This window comes from Pezoporus flaviventris, unplaced genomic scaffold, assembly GCF_033815535.1.
Source record: "Pezoporus flaviventris isolate CSIRO_AGI_PZ_B2104156 unplaced genomic scaffold, CSIRO_AGI_Pfla_v1 ptg000025l, whole genome shotgun sequence".
Taxonomy (NCBI): domain Eukaryota; kingdom Metazoa; phylum Chordata; class Aves; order Psittaciformes; family Psittacidae; genus Pezoporus; species Pezoporus flaviventris.
This window is the reverse complement of record NW_026892573.1, coordinates 29401941-29422133: the sequence shown is the minus strand read 5'-3', so window position 1 is coordinate 29422133 and position 20193 is coordinate 29401941. Positions and strand designations below refer to the sequence as shown.

The 20193-nt window shown below is 40.3% G+C and overlaps 1 protein-coding gene across 16 annotated transcripts in view; it reads left to right on the top strand.

Annotated features, from left to right (window-relative positions):
• Positions 1-20193, top strand: part of DLG2 (discs large MAGUK scaffold protein 2) — a 998920-nt gene that overhangs the window by 117894 nt on the left and 860833 nt on the right. For all 16 annotated transcript variants that reach the window (XM_061457957.1, XM_061457959.1, XM_061457946.1 and 13 more), the window contains one exon: positions 6175-6317. In XM_061457957.1, coding sequence (XP_061313941.1) covers positions 6175-6317 — 143 coding nt within the window. The remainder of the gene's footprint in view (positions 1-6174; positions 6318-20193) is intronic.

Genomic DNA, 20193 nt, shown 5'->3' with positions numbered 1-20193 from the left:
TTGAAGAAAACCCACAAAACATAGCTGCATTTGGTGAAGTGTGTTATTTAACCTCTCTTTGGACTGCTTCCATGGGCAGGGCGATTAAAGCCCTTTACTGGCAGGCTGGTGGGATCTCTGATCACTTCCCTGCTACTTCCACTGCGTGAATCAGTTTTCCTTCTTGAACAACATCCTGCACAGTCCTCCTTACTCCTACCTAATAATTCAGACCAGATGGCTGAAGCTGACCCAGCATAATCTGCTCCCTGGGATATAAATGATGCCATTTAGATGTACACTGTAATGTTCCCTTAGTCAAAAAATAAAAGGACTTGCAGGAAGAGCCTGTAACAATTGACTTCTTTTTGATTTGCAGTCTTCTGCCAGACAGTAGCGATTTATGCTGGGTTACACAACATTTAAAGATACATATCAGACACTATCCTACACATAGACAAAAAGACTGCCCCAAATTTCCCAGAAAGGAAACAGCTTGTGTTTGCGTGTTGCCTTAGACCCCCGTTCTACCTTGTCCCTGAATGCCCTGGAAAAACAGATGGGAGCTATATTGCAAAGCAAGACAGGGCACTGGCACAGGAAAAATTAATTCCATGGCTAAGGATCTCTAGAAAGAAAAGTTAAAAAACCCAGCCCTTTTCTTTTTATCCTACAGAATATTTGTTCCAATTCCCAGTATGTGTCTATAGAAATATGATGCAGGGAGAACTTGTTTCTTGGAATTCTATGTTGTTAATGATACAGCTAATTGCAAAAATGTACAGCTATCTGCAGGAGCAACGGACAATTACTGCAGACACCAGAATATTGGTGCCGTTTCTAAATTGTCTCAAGACATAAAGAGGGCTGGTAGCAAGATGTATGTCACGAGAAAATCCTCTCTCATTGCTAAGCACAGATAAAGGTAACAGCTATTGGAGCAGCCCTCAGCAGAGCATACTCTCTTCCTGGAGGTCAAAAACGTGCTGCAGTGGGTAGGTGTCTGGAAGTGGGTTTTGGATGAGGTTCAGTGCATGGAGTAGTTTGCATTGCTCTGTTACAAGTAGCCACATGTATTGTCAAGTCACTGGGGAGGCAGCATGTGCTGACACATGCAGTACAACTTCAGGCCAAGTGATGTACAAGATTATCCTTTTAAGCTTAATTGTGTTCTATAAAACATAGATGGTATCGTAAAGCCTGGTGTTGGCTTGTTACTGCAATGCAGACTTTCCTCTTCTTCACCTTATTTGTTTAAATGCAAAAGAAGTACAAGAGATCTTTCCACTCATGCTCTGGTTTTCTGTATGCCAGTTCTCTTCTGAATCTTGTGTTTGGTACCCTGCAAATCAATCCTCACTGTATAGCTGCATTTTAAACCTGTAGCAGCTCAAGTTGAGCCTCGTACTACCTTGGAAAACCCATCTTTTGATATCCTTAATTCCTAACCCTTTACATCAATTAGGTACGTACAAAGTGCAGCTACAGGTCATCCGGTGTTAAAAGGGATAGACTGGTGTAACGCCAGCTGCTCAGTGCACTGGGATGCGTGTGCCCTGATGGCTAAGTCTCTGAACGTGCATGAGATTACTGAGATGCATTTGATACCTGCCAGCACTTCTCTGTGTAGGTGAAAATCATGCAGATGCCAAAGCTACCTCATATACTTCACCCAGCTTTGAGGCTACCAGGTGTATCATGGTGATTTACACAGCTGAAGATGGGTCAGTAATCAGAAGAACACCAAGGTATATAAACAGGAGCGAAGGCTAGCTGCCTTTTTCTTCTGCCTTTGAATGATTCTAATGAAGCAAGCATCTTGAATGAAGAAGGTGGCTTGTAGGAATGGGCATGCTGGTGAATTGCTCCGTATTTGCTTGTGCAGCTGCATCTGCAAAGAGAACTTTCAAAAATGGAATGATGTCCCAAGCCACTGGTGATTCTGAAGCCCATGTAAGTGGGTTGTTGATAACAAAAGGGTGGATATACCTGGTGTGCTTGCCTGTATGCCTCTGCAGTTCAACCCTGCTAGTTTGCTTCTCTTTGAGGCCTTGTGTAATTTTCTCAGCCAGCGCTATATGGTTCTTAATGTTTGGTTTGCTTTGAAATGAAAGGAGGTATGAAAGTGTATGTTATTATTCTATTCCTTTAATCTTTGCTCAAAAGTTAGTCCTCTCAGACCTTTAATCATCTGTCTTTGTCTGAATTCCCTTCGATTTATTTCTGTCTTTCTGGTGCTGAAGTGCTTAGAGATGAATGAGGCATTGTATTGCTTTATCTTATTTTTTCCTCATTAGAAAGCTGGCAAAAGCCTATGGTTGCAGAAGACAGAATGTAGTTTAGGCTAGTCAACATTTTTGCCTTTTCATAGTATTTAATCCTTTTGCTATGAGAACTGTAAAATATTCCTATGACAAATGGATATTATGGTGCATGTAAATTGGGACAGAAATTCTACTGGAATAATGTTCATAGGGCTGCAACACCAATCACTCAAAAGTCAGGAAATGGCAGAGTTTAGGCAGCTTGTTCAGCTTTGTCTCATCACACATTTTTCTTTCAGTGTAGCTGCTGTCTGGAAGAAAAGTTGCTCTTTCATGCAATTAGGGCGTTGTGTCTTATTCTTTGTCAAAATTATTTTTGTTTGAATTTTCAAGAAAAAAAGTGTGAGCACAACTCAAATTTGAGCCTGAATATTTTTTATGTATATATATGTATATTTAAACTGTAGTAAACAAAACAAGACTTCATGCTGAGAAGTGCATCCAGCTTTAGTAAGAGAAAGCACTGCCTGGCATATCTATAAAGGTTAGAGCCTGCTCACTCTTGCACACCTCTATAAGAAAGGAGAAGGGCAGTTCTTGGAGCTTTCCTGCAGAACACAGATGCAGTGATATACAGTAACTTGACATGGGCATTTTAAAGTGATACTGATGTATTCTCTACCATGTTAATGTAGGGAAAATGTTTTCCCACTTCCCTTTGGGTGGAATAATCCAAAATAGAATATATCATGGTATCTTTAGGATTCCTTCATATTAGAATATATAGAATTTCTTGTATGCAATTCATACAGCAAAATTGACGAAACATTTGTGCTAGGCTAAGAGAAGAGCAAGTGGATTTTATTAGAGTAAATAATCTCTTTAGAAGTAAATGAACAAATTCAGTCGGACTGAAAATCCAGTGAGATTCACAGATTCTTTTAAACAAACATGTCTTAATTGCTTAACAAAATGTTTGAATGATAGAGATACAAACAGTTCATCTGAGGAGGTGTTTTGCACTCATCATGCCATTTCTAAATGAAATCTGAACTTGCTTTCATGTTACATTCCAGAAGTACTTGGTACAGGTTTAATTTCTCTAAGATTTTAGCCTCTTTGTTATCTTCCTGTAAGACCCCGCTAGATGACAGATTGTACTTTGATCATTTTACATGCCAGTTATGCTCTCACAACTACTCTTTATGACCTTGGTTTTAAGCTTGATTCTAGAGCTGCTTGATCCCATCCCCTCCTTTACATCTCTTTTCTGTCCTCAGTAGTATTCAGCCATTTCCCCTTCCTAGTATGATTGCACCTCTGCCATAATGGAGATAACTCAGTAGAGTGGGTTTTATGCAGGGCAAATTACAGATCCTATTTTCTGCTAACTTTGATTGACTGCAAGTTGCTGGCTGCCCCTGTTCCATAGAAGTGGCAATTTTAGCTTGTGGAATAACAAAGCAACTGACTAAGTGAATCCTCTGTGCTTTCTTCTGTAACCGCGTAAGCACGCTGCAATGCTTTCCTCTGCACACCAGTGATCATTATTCTAGTGAAAGCAACCCACGGCCTCCTCAGAATAGATAAGAACCTCTACAAAAAGACTTGAGGTTTTGATATTTATTTTGCACGCGTGCATATTCATGCAAATGAGGCTCTCATTTTATTTTTAATGAAAACACTAAGACAGTCTTTAAAGGTAGACCGAAAGCACTGTTCTGCTCTTCCTTGACTGGCTACTGTCAACCCAGTTAATACCCTGATCATGACAGCTATGCCAGCTGAATGCCACTGCTGGAGGGCAATTTCTAGTTTCTTTCTGCAAAGTATTTATCTGGAGATAATTACATATTAGCCTGATATGTTTTACTTGCAGTTGCAATACGAATTGACCTGGCATCGAACTGTATATTACAACTGTTTGCAATTGCACTATGAGCGTTCAAAATGACTGTAAAAACTTCCCCACAATGAGAATGGTGAAATTTCCATTCTCATTGCAACTGTCCTATAGATTTTAATTTTAAAAGTAGGTCCTAGTTTTAATTCCTGAAATCTTATGAAATCTAAATTCTTGCAAATGTATATGTGAAATGGAAGTTGGTATCTAGTGCCTATGGATCACCGTTCTTAGTGTTAAAATTTCTGGTTTTTACTATTGTACATGAGAAATACGGTACATAATAAGTCAGAAAGTTGTAAAAGGAGTTAGAAGAAAAGTTCATTTCACTAGTTACTAAAGAGGAAAGAGCACCTCCTAGAGGTCTGGCCAAAAACTTAATGTGAGGATGAGCACAGACCTAGTTCACTAGTTTTGACTGGTCCTTGAAAGATGGAGAAAACTAGGGTACCTCTGCTGTGTGCTCCTCTGTGACTCCTCCTGCTCCTTCAGTCCTGCTTGCCGCATGCAATCTGATTCAGCCTCCCATTGTGAGAGAGCATGTGACAGAGAATGCAGATGTACTTCCACAGAAGATTATTTATTATAGTGATAGAACCAATGTCTTCCTGTCCTAGATGTGAGATCTGACCCTGTCTGACAAAATCCTTGGCTACCTATGAAGTCCAGACATGATCCCAGTATTTTCCTCTTTGCCAGGCAGGCTCTATCACTAATGTTGGAAGATTTCTCTCTTCTGGTTGAAGAAGCTTTCATGCGGAGCGTACTCTTTACTTTTAGACATGTTGGAGTATCCTGGGGTGCTCTGGCTCCTGGTAGTCTCAGATATAGATTTATTACATCTTTATTTCAGAAGTGTTTTCTGATTTTTCTGGTTACCTTGGGGCTAGTGTTAATTCAGTCTAACTTAAGGTAACATGCAGACTGAACATTTCTTCACAAAACAGAAAATAAAAACCACAGCCACAAACGTTTATGAAAGACATTGTGTATGCACAATAACCTTGAATATTCTTTATAAGTTCTCCACTTAATACTAGAGAGATTTCTCTGTTCCCTTTTCTGCTTTCCTGACACTTTACCTGTTCAGGGTCATGCTTTCCCACACTCTTTGTGCCCTAGGTAGCACTCATTAGAGAGAGCCACTTACTTGAAAGCATGGTAGTCGTTATGAACAGTCCCCCCTTTGAAGTCCCAGTGGGCGTCCAGGTAGCTGGAATGTTTCTCCCTTCTTTCTTATCCAGGAGAAAGTCTGTTGTTCTTGATTAAAATAATGTCATTTTCTTTGGTGAGTCAGATATCTCTTAGAAAATGTGTCACATCCTGTTTGTGAGTATTTGACTGAAAACTTCTCATCCCAGGGAAAGGAAACACCTCTTTTCTTCCTCTCCTGTCATTACATGGACAGGCTTCAGTTGAAGGTGTTTTCACTGCTGGATCTTGTGTATCTGTTCATAGCCCATGGAAATCAGTGTGATAAAAACATCTAAACAGGATATTAAGACCTGGCTCTTTGATTACTCTCAGTTAAACCACAACGTTAACTAGCCAATTCTGATTGTCAACAGGTTGAAGCGATGAATCCACGAAGTCTTCCTTCAAGTTACGCATCCCAAAGTATTCCCAAATGCACCGGCAGATAGGGCTGGGAAGAGTGGCTGAGGTGTCTGGGGTGGGTGTAAACAACCAGCTTCTCTTAGGGCACTTTACATCTGCAAGTTTCTAGTTTACCAGTTAAAACAATCAGCGACTTACTTCTACCTGTAGAAGGGTTTGTTCTACCTATATTGTTCAGCAGTGTATGTTTTTGCCTATTTATTTATTTGTAAAGACCTCTTTAAAATGGACTGTACCCCAGGAATCTCATTGACATTTTAGAAAACAATTTTGCATAGCAGTGTGTTTATCATCATGTAATACGTGTTTATCATTATGATGACAATCTGTAAGTATATATCAGCCAAAGAAAACCACCAGGGATTCAAAAGCCAACATGTCAAGTAATCTTTTACTTGTTCCTCTTTACAGATATTCAAGAGTTTTATGAAGTGACACTGCTAAATTCCCAGAAAAGCTATGAGCAAAAAATAGAAGAAGCAAATCAAGTTGCAGAGAAATGGGAGAAGACAACATCTGCTACAGACCATGAAAATCTGCAGAAAAACCAAGAGGTAATTTAACAGATTAAGAATTAGAATATATATGTGAGACGTCTCAAGCTTGTGAAAGGCCATGCAATGATTTATAATATTGAAAGAATGTCCTTAATTAAGGACTTAGTTTAGGATATGGGAGATATAGAGTGTTACCCCTCTGACCTTGAATAAGTCTCTGACTTCTTCATCCTTTCAATTCCTATCCTTCAAAGGGAAGCAAAAAACTTTCTTCTCATCCTTGCTGTGCTTAACCTGATACTTGGTGCCTGTGATTACCCCCTAAAGAGAATATATCTGCTCTACTTGCTGATGACCACTGAGGTTATTAATACTCCAGTGATTGTATCCTGTGTAAAAATTTTAATCAGACTTTTCATTTTCCTGGGACTGACATTGGGCTGAACTTTTCCATAACCCAAGTGCACAGAGGTGTCAACCAAAATAGTCTGTGTATGAGGAAGACATATCTAGAAGAAGCTTATCCCCCTTTGCTTTTCTTCTGTAGCCACTGGAAGGATTCAAAACCTTTTTTTTTGTCACCACCGGCTCCAATCTGCCTCTGTCTGCCTCCAGATTATCATTAACTAAATTAGCAATCTGAGCTAATTGCTTCCCACCATGTTTGTACTTCAAAGACAAAACAAAACCAAGCAATGAGTTGCTCTGTTCTTAAACAGCGAGACAGAAATAGAGTGGGCATGGACTGCAACCTGCAAATCTCCAGACCAGCATCAAAGATGAGGGAAATGTATAAAAATTTCCATTGTTATTATGGTAAGAAAAGAATTTTGAAAGTTGTTCTAAAGCACTTCCCATATAGGTGTGACTATTTTTAAGAGCTTTTCTCTTTCTTAAAACTGTAAAACCAGACACAAGTTGCAATTCCACATGACATCTTGCATGTGATTCTTAACAAAGATAGATCAGAATTGCAGGCAGCTAGAACAAAACTCTCTGAAGGAATGAAGAAATTTATTATAAAAATTAATTAGCAAAAGAAACTTGCAGAATTAATGAGAACAAGCATTCTGATTGAACAAATGAGAATTAACATAGGATATATCCCATGAATGATTTAACAAGTCCCAGCTTGAAGACACAGCTAGCTAATCTGCCTTTTTTTCCACAAAGCTATATGCTTTAAATGGTGGAAGTGTATTCCAGCATGTTAGCCCTTGAAGCATCTGACAAAGACAGTGGATCACAGACTGTCTTTTCATTCCAGCCTCATGAAAGTATTTGACACTCAACAACATCTTCCTTAACCTCATTACTGTGTAAGAGGTGTGCTGCTGCTTTTGTCAAGGGGAATTTAAGCTCCAAGTTCTATGCTGCGCATGGCAGAATATATAGGGCTAACTCCAAACTTTGCTTTAAATCAGAACATTTTCATAACATAAACAAAGCAATAGAAGACTATTGCTTAGAAACTGGAATAGATTGCCCAGGGAGGTTGTGAATGCTTCATCCCTGGCAGAGTTCAAGACTAGGTTGGACGAAGCCTTGAGTGCTATGGTTTAGTGTGAGGTGTTCCTGCCCCTGGCAGGGGGGGTTGGAACTTGATGATCTTAAGGTCCTTTCCAGCCCTAACTATTCTATGATTCTAACTGGAGAATCCATTTCAAACCGGGCTGTGGGCAGTGAGAGTCCACGGTACCCCCGTTGTCAGATATGCTCTCTATCCATACATTCAATTGGTATAATGCAAGCACAAAATGTTTAGTCCCTTTGAAAATCATACTTATATAGGTTTTAAGGGTCCAATTGCAGGCAAACCAGACTGGAAGTGTAGGCTGTTGTTTTTTTCCTTTCAACAGCACATCATACTATCGGCAGTTCCGAGTCAGAAGTGATTAGTACATACAGAATGTACTAGCTGCTGTACAAATCCAAGAGAGTGCTTTGCTTTCTGTGAGAAACTGCCTTATGGAAATGTAACTGGATAGTCTAATAAATCACAAATTCTTATTCATGGCCTATTCGTTATGGGAAATGATGGTTTTGTACTTTCCTTTTCCGTTCTCAATTACATGTCCCAAATGTGGAAAGAAAAATCCTCCTCTCATTAATGCAGTGTTCCTCTGCAATGAAAGCCCAAATATGATTGTCCAGTCAGAACTCATAGAGTCATAGAATCATAGAATAGTTAGGGTTGGAAAGGATCTTAAGATCAAGTTCCAACCCCCTGCCATGGGCAGGGACACCTCACACTAAACCATGTCACCCAAAGCTCTGGCCAACCTGGCCTTGAACACCACCAGGGATGGAGCATTCACAGCTTCCCTGGGCAGCCCATTCCAGTGCCACCCTCACAGTAAAGAATTTCCTCCTTATATCCAATCTAAACTTCCCCTGTTTAAGTTTTAACCCATCACCCCTTGTCTTATCACTACAGTCCCTAATGAAGAGTCCCTCCCCAGCATCTTTACAGGCCCCCTTCAAATACTGGAAGGCTGCTATGAGGTCTCCACGCAGCCTTCTCTTCTCCAGGCTGAACAGCCCCAACTTTCTCAGCCTATCATGCCTTCTACTTGAAACCTGCCTTGGTTGCTTATATGCTGATTTTCTGTATAAATTGGTTCTTTTTCTGTATTTTTGTTCCATTCTGAATGGCTGATAAAGAAAGAAAGCAGCTTTCACTGTCCAGGTCAGATGTCCTGTGAGCCCTCCTTGTATTGATATTTGCTCTTCTGTAGATTTCACAATAACAGGCAAGTTTTTAGATTGTTGCTTGCAACACTGTACAAATTTGCCACGCAGAGCTGGCTGGCCTCTAAACTGAGTGGTTTGTAACCAACTCATGCTAGTTCTTACAGTGTACTGGCATGGGATTGTCATAAATTAAGAAAGATGAAAGGCTCGTGATCCATTCTGTAATCTCCTGTTATTCTCAGTGAGCACCTTAGAAGAGAGACATCTCCCAAACTCAGTCTGTCATTTTGAATGGCCTTTGCAAAAGCAAATGAAGTCAGGGGAATATATGAGCTCACCACTGGCATCCAGGTTTTTAGCATGAGTGACACCGTGTAGCAAGCCATGGCTACAAACAAGAGAATTAACAAAGCATGTTGGGGTTTAGTGATAACAACTCTTTTGTTTTGTTTTCTCCCCATTTTTTTTTGCTTGCATTCCTTCTAGTTAGACTCTGTATTGTTCAGGTATTGACCCTGAAGAAGTTCCTGGTCCTCATGAAACTGGTAAACGTTTTGGTATGACCTATGTATCTAAACATCACATCCTTGATATTTTTTACCCCACCATTAATGGCTTTGGTCATTCAAATGATAAGTGACATCAGTGTTTCCAGATGCAAAATGCAGTGTTACCTACGATCAGACTATTGCATTTCACCCTCTACAGAAAGAAAATATATGTGGCAATGTATCTGGCAAAGATATAAATATCATAGACCAAAATAATTTCAATGGGTGGGTGTTAGGTTTGACAAAATCACTTGACAAAGTTCCACTTAAATTGGTGGATAGTTTCAAAATCAATGTAACAATGTTTGGGGCACGTTTGGTATTCACTAAAATTGTTTACTAGGTGTGCTACCTGTGAAGACTTGCATTTGTTTTATATGCATTATACAGCAAGCAGGGAATGTGACATATCAGGTAAAAAGTGAAAAAGTCCTACTGGTAGTTGTGATGTGAGAGATCCAGAAAATAGCTCTGAAGAAAACCTGAACAAATCTTGTTCATTCTCTTGCCCAAGGGCAGATCAACTGTATTTGAACTGTTCCTGACATGTTTGTCCAACTTGTTCTTTAAAACCTCCCACTGTGGAAAGCGAACAACTTCTCCAGGAAAACTTATTTCCTCACTGATAGAAAGTCTTTCCTGACAAGAAAGTGGAGTTTCTCTAACTGCAATTAGAACCCGTTCTTCAATTTTCAGTAGACTTGGAGAACAGTGTATTCAGTCCTGTTCCAAAAACCGCTTACACATGTTTAATCATATGTAGTAACAGGATCTTCCAGCTTCTCTTTCCTTCTATCACTCTTTCATAGAATCATAGAATAGTTGGGGCTGGAAAGGACCTTAAGATCATTCAGTTCCAGCCCCCCTGCCATGGGTAGGGACGCCTCACACTAAACCATGTCACCCAAGGCTTCATCCAACTTGGCCTTGAAGACCACCAGGGATGGTGCATTCACAACTTCCCTGGGAAGGGAAGGTTTTAAAATGACCATTGAGACCTGCTCTTTCTCAGCAGTGTTGTCATTGTAGCTAATCACAGAATAGTTTGGGTTGGAAGGGACCTCAAAGCTCATCCAGTTCCAACCCCCTGCCACAGGCAGGGACACCTTCCACTACAGCAGGTTGCTCCAAGCCCCTGTGTCCAACCTGGCTGTGAACACTACCAGGGATGGGGCAGCCACAGCTTCTCTGGGCACCCTGTGCCAGGGCCTCACCCCATGCAAGCTGAAGAACTTCTTCCTAATATCTAATTTCAATCTCCCCTCTGGCAGGTTAAATCCATTCCCCTTGTCCTGTCCCTACAGACCCTTGTCCAAAGCCCCTCTTCAGGTTTCTTGTTGGCCTCTTTAGGCACTGGGAGCTGCTCTAAGGTCTTCCCGGAGCCTTCTCTTCTCCAGGCTGAGTAAGTCCAGCTTTCTCAGCCTGTCTCCCTAGGAGAGGTGCTCCAGCCCTCTGATCATCTTTGTGACCTACTCTGGACTTACTCCGACAGGCCAATATCCTTATGTTGGGGATCCTAGAGCTGGAAGCAGTACACGTCCATGCAGCAACGAATGTTGGCTCGTAATGACAAATTTGGTCTTTTGGGCAAGAAAATATTTAGTTGTCTTCAGCTTTTCTCAAAGGAGCTGTACTTAGAGGTATGAAATATTTTAGTTTCCAAAACAAAAAGCTTTGTGTCACTGTGGAAGGCAATTAGTTTTGCTAGCACAGGCTATATATCTTTCTATCTCCATGTACATAGAGAATTCCTGGAAACGACTCTGCAAGATTTATTTATTAATGAAAATACTACCTCACGTTTTGGAGACAGCAGGCTGTAATTCCTTCCTGTTCTGGGTACTACTTGAAGGACTGTGAGGTTTGAGAAGAGGACTTAAGAACTGAGTCAAAACAGGGAACTGGGAATTACGTTGTCTGAGGTATCTCACCGTGTCCAGGTGTCACTTAAGGACCACATCTTGTAGTGTACTTCTTGGGAGGAAATGGATGTCCAGGATTAAGGTCCACAAAAACCAGAACACACTTATAAACTAACAAGTAATGAATTCCAAAAATGGGGCAAGATGTCATTCCCTTAAAATCTGCCTCATAAAGATAGATCTAGATACCTTATCCTGATTAAGGTTCAGAATCATGCTTGCTTTTCTGTGAATAAAACCATAGCTAGACTTCAATGTGTGTAAAAGCACTGCTGATACAGTTTTCTTTATGAAGAAGCTATTTGGTTAGGGCATTTTCAAAGGATGTGGAATTCCATATTCAGCTCCCTTCTTGACCAGAGAGGAGCTGATAGTGCTTCTCTTCTCACCCATGAGAGTGCACTATGCATTATGCCGGCAGGTATTATTTTGCGTTTTCTTGTTGGGATGTTGCCAGTGTGTATGGGATAATTAAATATTTATTGAAACAGAGTGCTGACACATGACTCTATAGCCTAGAGCTTATAACTGTTACTGCTCTGGGTATTAAAGTTTGCCATGATTTCTCTTCTTTGGTATACTCAAGGTTGGAATCCTCTGTCCCAGGCAAGTACCCAAACACCAGTTTTGAAAAATCATAGATGCAAAGCCTTTATTCCTGTTTTCCTTCAACTCTTATCCACCTCCTTGTAGTCACTACCATATAAATTCAAGTCTGGAAGGGAGAGAATATACAAGAGATTAAGAAGTGCACTCCAAATGGCTGGTAGGAAAGGCACTGTGATGGGATCCATACATTTGTTCCTCTCAAGCTGCCTTTAGGGGATGCAGGATGCTGTGTCCAGTGAGAGGGTTGCTGACACATAAAAGAGGAAGTGTGGAGATCACCTAACTGAGCAGGTTGTGAAGGTATGCCAGGAACATGTGGATGCTGACAGTGCTTAAACATTGAGCTGGTGGTTATAGACTAGATGGGCTCATTTTGGGAACAACCAAATGCCAGGTAGCTACCTTGAGAACAAGGCTGTGGAGAGATGCCACTGCAAAGGTAATGTGCCACAGGAGTGTCTGAGGAGCTCAACTATTAAAGTGAGTCATTTCAAATTGCAGTAATAAAGCATCTGCATTGATTTAAACCAAGCAACAATTATCTTGCCCATGTAGCCATGTACCTGGCTTCCAGCAGGGCCAGGAACAGATGCTCAAGGAAGAGTAAGGAAAGGGCAAGCCTGTATAATGGGTGCTTTAGCTGTTTTACAAGTCTCATCTTAATTTGTTTGGCCTAAAACCACAAAGTGCTCAGTGCTGTGAAACTCAGCATTACCTTATTTTATAAACATTCAGTATGGTATTCACTGCAGCTAGCATACTGACTGAGGGATGTGCCCAATCAACTGCTGAAAATCATGAAGACAGGGTTTGTTTGTAATTGTGCCTGTGCCAAGAGCTTCATTACTTCTTTGGACCAGCATTATAAGACCAGCATTCACAGCTTGAAAGGCTGTTATTGAAATTAGGGCTCTTAAATTGTCCCCATTGGAGAGAGAAGACTGATTTTTTTACCCCCTAGGAAATGTGAAGTGGGTTAAAGTCAGGTCTTCCACTGCTCAGAAGAGTGCTCTCACCCCATGAAGTTCCAGATAAGGCTGGGGTGAAGGTCCTCTCCATTTCTGCTGTCAAAGCTTTGCAATAATGCAGCTGGATTAGCGAGTTACTGCAGTCTGAGAGTGGGTGTGCAGGTCTGAGCCCAGATCCTCAGCTTAGCAAATGGTCACTTGCACAAGAAAAAGTATTCTTCCCTCCCAGTACTCTACATTGGGTTGAACAGCCACTAGATAAAGAATGACTCACTTAAATGTTGTGTAGATAGACACAATTAAAACTGTGAGATGCTCAGACAATGCAATAATGGAGAACATAAAAGAACCTAGATGGGGGTATCCATCTGGTAAAACAAAAACTGAACTGCACTTTAGCTATGACAATAGTAACACTGCTTGAAGCTACAGGCTTGTGCTCAGCTCCAAACATTCATTAAAATACATAAATTTACTCTTGTTTTAACCTCTATTTTCATTAGCTTAGTCTCAAGTGCTACTTATTTCTGGTCAGCAGTGTTTTTCCATTCAGATGGAAAGTTGAGGTGAAGGAAAAGAGCACTGCTCTTATGCTTACATATAAATCTGGTGGCTGGAGGTCTGCTTGTCCCAGTATCATAGCATGAAAAGACTATTTATTTATAGGGCATATGGTGCAGATACTTTTAGAATACTGAATGAAAATCATTTGCAATTACTGTGCAAGTTTGGTCATCACACATCATCACACATGCACAATGTACATTCAGCACAGTGTGGTATCATTGCTTTGAGGTGGTCCCCGAAGATTCTGGTTCTCTGTTTAATTCCTGTTGTTCCATGCATATCTTATGTTTAGAGGCTCATTTTGCAAAGACAGTCAATTGCAGCATGCAAAATGAAGACTCCTGTTTCTGTTTGCTTCAGGAATGACTGCTCTCCTTGTATCCAGCTATTACAAACATTGTAATTACTTCTCTGTCCTTTAAGTGCTGGCTTGTTAAAAGTTCCAGTAGTCCCTTTTACTTAAAAATCTTCTGCCTGGAGCAATTAACAAACCATTAACCTGTTGCACACTAACAGCTTATCTAAAAAATGTGGGCCCTCAAGACTGTTCTATACATCCTTGTAAAAATTCAGACTCTTCCCTGGATTTTTGTTTGTTTTCTTTGTTTGTAACTGGGTACAGCTTAATGTGTACGGCTTGGTTTACTCCCAGGAGCCAAATCTGATTCTGTTTAAGTGATCATACTTAATATGCAAGAGCCATTAGGTATGATCAACCATAATGTTTAATTAGAAGGGTTCAAAACGTTCAGTTTTATGTGTCTGTTTTTTCACTAGATTTAGCTCCTACAGTATACATTTATCTGATCAAATGAAGGTTTTGTCTGTGGGTTGATTTTGTACCAGAGCCAATTCCCACATAATTGTTTGGCATTAAGTTCTCAAGAAGGCAGCAGTCTTTTTAAGGGGTAGAGTATAAGTGACATCTTGGTTTGTGTTTCTTTAGCTGTGTTCCTTTTGCACCCAAAGATGTGTAGCAACCATAACTAGATAATTGTTTTAATGATGATGCTGAAGCTTAGCTTCATGTGTTTTTTAAATATACAATAACTCTGCAATTTGATTTTTCTATGTTTTAATAGGTACGCTTTGCTTGCAGAGATTATTTTATACACTTGCCTTCTTGAATGGTTTGACTAATGTTTAGAAATGGGTAACTGCAAAATCACTGTGTTATTAATAAGCTTATTTATAACTAGCTGCAGCTAAATGTCTTACCCATACTGGGTATCCATGCTGGGTGTCTATTTATAAATTTGTTATTTGTTCTGTAGCTTGTCAATAACTTGAGTGCCAGCGCGTCTGCTAAATGTCACTGTAGAGTTGCTTTTGAGTGTGTTTTAATGTGGTCAGGCCAACGTTTCCATTCTAAACCAAGTTGCATAGATGCAGAACAGTGTCATCCTTTGGACAGAAGTGTTCCAGAGTGCAGAATTCTGGCCTTCACATTGCAAATCCCTACAGGAGAGTTTTCTGCTTAAGTTATGATGCTGAGAGTAGGGAACTATTTGTGTTGTGCCGCTCTCTAAACAGAACATTTCTGTCCCATTGGGCAAGTCTTGGAACCAGCCATCGTTCTGATTTTGCCATCTTCTTGTGTTTGCTCAGAGTTAGACATGCTCACATAAAAAGCCCTTACCTTTGTTGCCATTCACTCTTATTTTAAGATCACCACTGTATTGGTGTGCCTTGCTCAAGAGTTGAAGGCAATCACTGGTCTGATAGGTCCCTTCTGACCGGGAGATGTGATTTTGTTTGGTAATTGTTTATTTAGTTAATAATGGTTTTCTACTGACATTGGTGGGAGGGGGAATAGAACTGGGATCTCTGCATTAAACAAAGTAAACCAAATTGGCAACACTGAGTCACATCCACCACAGCAGGTTTGTGTATATTTATTTATTTATTCTTCACATTTATATAATATGCCTATCAAATAACCTCTGGGCAGTTTTCTGACCCGTGATTTGTTATTACATCTGCAAAGGATGGAGAGCAGGCCAGGCCAGCTGCTAGGGACCAGAAAACATAATTTTCTGCAATGGAAATATGCTTGTATATTAACCAGCATACACAATTAGCCAAACTTTTAATTAAGCAATGTGTCTCTATTGTGATAAGCATTGAAGTCAGACTGTTGTGTAAATCCCAGTCAAGGTCAAAAATGATAGCGCTTGTAGTTAAGGATACCAGGAAAATATCACTTAACAAAAAAACGTGCAATTTTAACATAGTTTTTTCTGAAATAATTTTTCTAAACCTTGACATATTTTAACAATGACACACCAGAATAATCTGAAAAAAATATCTACATAAAAATATCAGAATGTCCCAACAGGCTTCTACCACAAGCTAGCAATTCCTCCTAAGAGTATGTGATGTAATTCATTGGTTTTAATAAGATTCTGAGAAGTCATGTTTTAACCACCTGCAAAAACAAATACATCAACTCTTAAAAATACAGTTCTTCGCCCTTATGATACTGTAAGGGATCTGCAAAATTGATATTCAAGGGTGAATGTTCTGTAGTTAAGCTTCATTCTGAAAATACGTGGAGCTTTTTGTTTCACTTACATGTTTATTAGCACTGATCAGTCACTAATGAGCAGCTGAGCAAGAGAACTCATTGCCCTCATGTGCCAAGAACAAAGGTCTCCATAGAGAGGTTTTGGAGCCCGTTATATGTTTGTGCTGTCTACCAATACTTCTTTATCAAAATGATTCTTAAATAGTTCCCAAGAATAAAGAAAGATTTCACCCAAAGACTTCTGGACCATATAAAGATCACCCTGGGAGTGATTTCTTAGATGCATGTATCTTTGTTCAGTAAGATAAATACATATAAACTGGGACAGATATTTGCAGGTTTTAACAAACAGTAAATACAATCCCAAATGTAGCAACCTGGGAAATTAAGGGGAAACTGTCACCCTCAAAATATCATTTATCTCCATGTTTTTTATGTATAATACAGTTACAAATAACATGACTAAACTGACAGAACTATGCGTTTTCAGCTTGTACATTTTATGCATTTAACTGTGCTTAACTATCACCTGTGCAACTTTAATCTGTAACAGGTTGTAATGAAAACTGCCCCCGGTTTAGAGATGAGGCAATTTACAGCCACTATAGCATCTAGATCATGAATAACACATTTGTGTAGACCTTTGTGTACTGTGAAGGAGTGAATTTCACCCTTAGCCATTCTCTTCCTTCTTGAAAAGAGCCTTTGGGAACATGTTTTTTTTTAATTCTGTAATCTTGATCCATTTACCCAACCAAATGTCCTTGCATAGAAATTAGTTTCTGGGTGTATTTCTCTAACCTCGTTTTCCTTTGTTAACTTCCACCTTTCCACAGTCTCAACACATCTCTATTTGTCTTGCTTTTAGGGCCTGTCATAGCATGTCTGTACTGGTACTTTAGTGATTGAACTCCACATCTGCTTTCTCAGATCTTCATGACATACTCAGTTGAGGAACTTTCCTGATATTGCCACCTTCAGCATGCAGGAGCTCTGCAGGAAGAGCTGTGAGACTATCTTATTTCATCTTTAAAATTGTCTTTTGTCCCAAAAGAGAGGTTATTGCAGCCATAGCAGTTATTCCTAGTGCAACGTTCTTCTGTTGATCAATGTTGTCTCACTATTTGCTCATGTTTCTCCAAATTCTGTTGTCTTGAACCAAAATGGACAGTTTGGAGGAGTGGAACCACCATGTAGTAGCGCAAAAGAGACATAGTCAGTGGCTGACTGCAGCCTCATGTCTCTTTGAAGTGCTTGTTCCCCCCCAACCCCAGAAAACTAGCTTTATAGATGAGTTCTGAAACTGAATTTTGAATACATCTTCAAATATCTCGTGTTTAAAAAATGTCAGGCTAGCTGAACTTCACTTTCATCAGCCTGCATAGACCTGCACAATGCAGATGGGGACAATGGTTGAACCCACTAAAGGCTATGAATGATTTCAGCACTATTCCATCTGCTGCTTGGCTGATACGTATGGCTGCTTCTGCTTTTGTGTCAGGAGGTCAGCCTTGTTACCACATAGCTATAACCCCAATAGTGGTGTTCAATTCATTGCTGCAGCTGCATAAACTTTGTTCACTCAAAGGACAAATCAAAGTGATGAAGGTCTCCCTGGCCCTCCAGTTCTTTGCAGAAGTGTAGGGGAGCCTACCTGGTGCTCAAAACTGCTGTGCCCTATCCCTATGTATTTGGGGTTTTTGCTCATCACTTTCAGGTAGTGAAGGTGTCTCTTTCTAAGAAGAGGCAAGGCAAACAGCTGCTGTAAAAACTAGAACAAAAATAAATGAGGAGTAAAAGATGTAGTGGGTCTGTTGTGCGTTTTCTCAGAAGTTGGCTTTTGAAACTCTGGTGGAGTCAACGGTGGTAACTTCTAACTGGTTATTGGTTTAATGAACCAGTAAAAAGAAGTTTGATGTTTGTGTTTTGGAATTTAACTACATGGAGAAGGACTGAAAGGATCTGCTGAGAGATTTCAGGTCATACATTGCATCAGACTGGTGTCTTCTCTCACACATTTTTTGGTGTTGTGGTGGCTTGTAAAAAACCAGAGGTAACAAAACAGACTAAAGGAGTAGGAAGGTTCATGACAGATGCATGCCTCCACTTATGCAATCAGTGTTCTTTTTTTTGACAGTATGCTCCCAGAGTACCCAACGGCATCTTTGCTAGGTCAGCAGTAAGCCTGTAAGTAGAGCTTCCAGAATTCAGAATGCTGACTATATTGTTGCCTGAAACAGTCCATCTGCAGTTATGGGTGTATTTCTTAATGCTGTTTCTTAATTCAGTGTCACTTTATTTCTTAATTGGCTTCTTCGGTTTTGTCCCACTTAGGGAACAGGCTTTACACACACATATCTTTGTAGTCACAGCGGACGCTTCTGTTACTTTTGAGGATTAGAATTGTCATATATTGCTCTTAACTGGCAACTTGTGATGGTTGTCTGACCCTTGGATGAGGACCAGAAATCTCCCTATGTTGGTACTCGGCTCTATGGAGAGCCATCACAGAGAAGGGGGGACTGATCTGATGTCCTTGCTCAATGCTGAGCAGAGGGGACTGTTTATAGTGAACAAATCCAAGAGACTTGTGCCCAGTTTTACAGTGTTTTGTTTCAGCCCAGCCAAAAGACCACAAAGGCTTGGGTTATGTTTGTGAATTGGGATCATGTTGTTAGCCACAGGTATATGGAGGAAGATTCCTAGTGATCCATAGCTAAGAAAATAGACATTGTGATGTTTCCAAACTTTAACGTCATTGATCGTAGATATTTTTCTTGATAGTAGAAACTGCATTTTTTACCAGTAGCTTTTGAATGTGCAATATTAGAACCAGCCATCACTTTTTAGGTTCACCTTTTATGAACCCTGTTTTACTAAGTATTGTACAAAAAAGTGTCAAGATGATGATTTTGCTTAATTTCAGCCTTGTATATAAGGTAGTGAAATGTGTTGCTGACTTGGTAGTAGTAATGCAATAGGTTGTAAAAAGTAGGCTACTGTTCTGGTTTAACCCAGCAGGCAGCTAAACACCACACAGCCACTTGCTCCCTCCTCCCCTCGGTGGGATAGGGGAGAGAATTAGGGAATACAAAAAGTAAAACTTGTGGGTCGAAATAAAGATAAAAAAATAGGAAAGAAATTGAAGGGAAAATAATAATAATGATAAAAGAATTAGAATATATTAACCAAATGATGCACAATGCAGTTCTTCACCACGCACTGACTGATGCCCAGCCAGCTCCTGCGCAGCAGCCCCTGGCCAGCTTTCCCCCAGTTTATATGCTGAGCTGACATCAAATAGTATGGGAGTTCCCTTTGACCAGCTGGGTTCAGCTGTCCTGGCTATGTTCCCCCCCCCCAGCTCCTTGTGCACACCCAGCCTACTTGCTGGTGGGGTGGTGTGAGGAGCAGAAGTGCTGGACTTAGTGTGAACACCGCTTAGCAACAACTAAACCATCACTGTATTATCAACATTATTCTTATCCTGAATCCAAAGCACAGCACTGTACCAGGTACTAGGAAGAAAATTAACTCTATCGCAGCTGAAACCAGGACAGCTAAATACGCAGAGCTGTGTGATGTTGACATTAACAAACATCGGTGCTTTTATGGGGCTTCTGAATGCAAGCACAATTGCAGACAACTTTAGTGTGAAGTGGTGCAGAGTCAGAGACAGTTTACATGAGACTGGATTTATTGCCTTATCCAGGGTCCCCTTCTGATAGTGTCACCTGAACCTCAGTGTCAGTAAGCTATTACAAGCTCACTCGGGTTTCTCTGGTAAAGAACTGTCAGTGTCAGCTGCGCGTCTGGAGACTTTCATGTCCCTGTAGGGACTATATGGGATGGGTAAGGTATTATGCATGGAAGGAGCATTATATAGACTAGGAGACTTCCTCCCTACTACCCTTGGCATCGTTTGGTACATGAGGCATTTGCTCCTTCTCACAGGATGCAGTTGACAATGATGCTTGTTTAATGCAGTTAGAGCTGCCTTTACACTTCATGCTTCTATAGCCACAAGCTCACAGAAGCTGAAATCCCTGTATGGTCCATAATTTCAAATAACTTTGGCCAGTGGCTAGTGTTAAT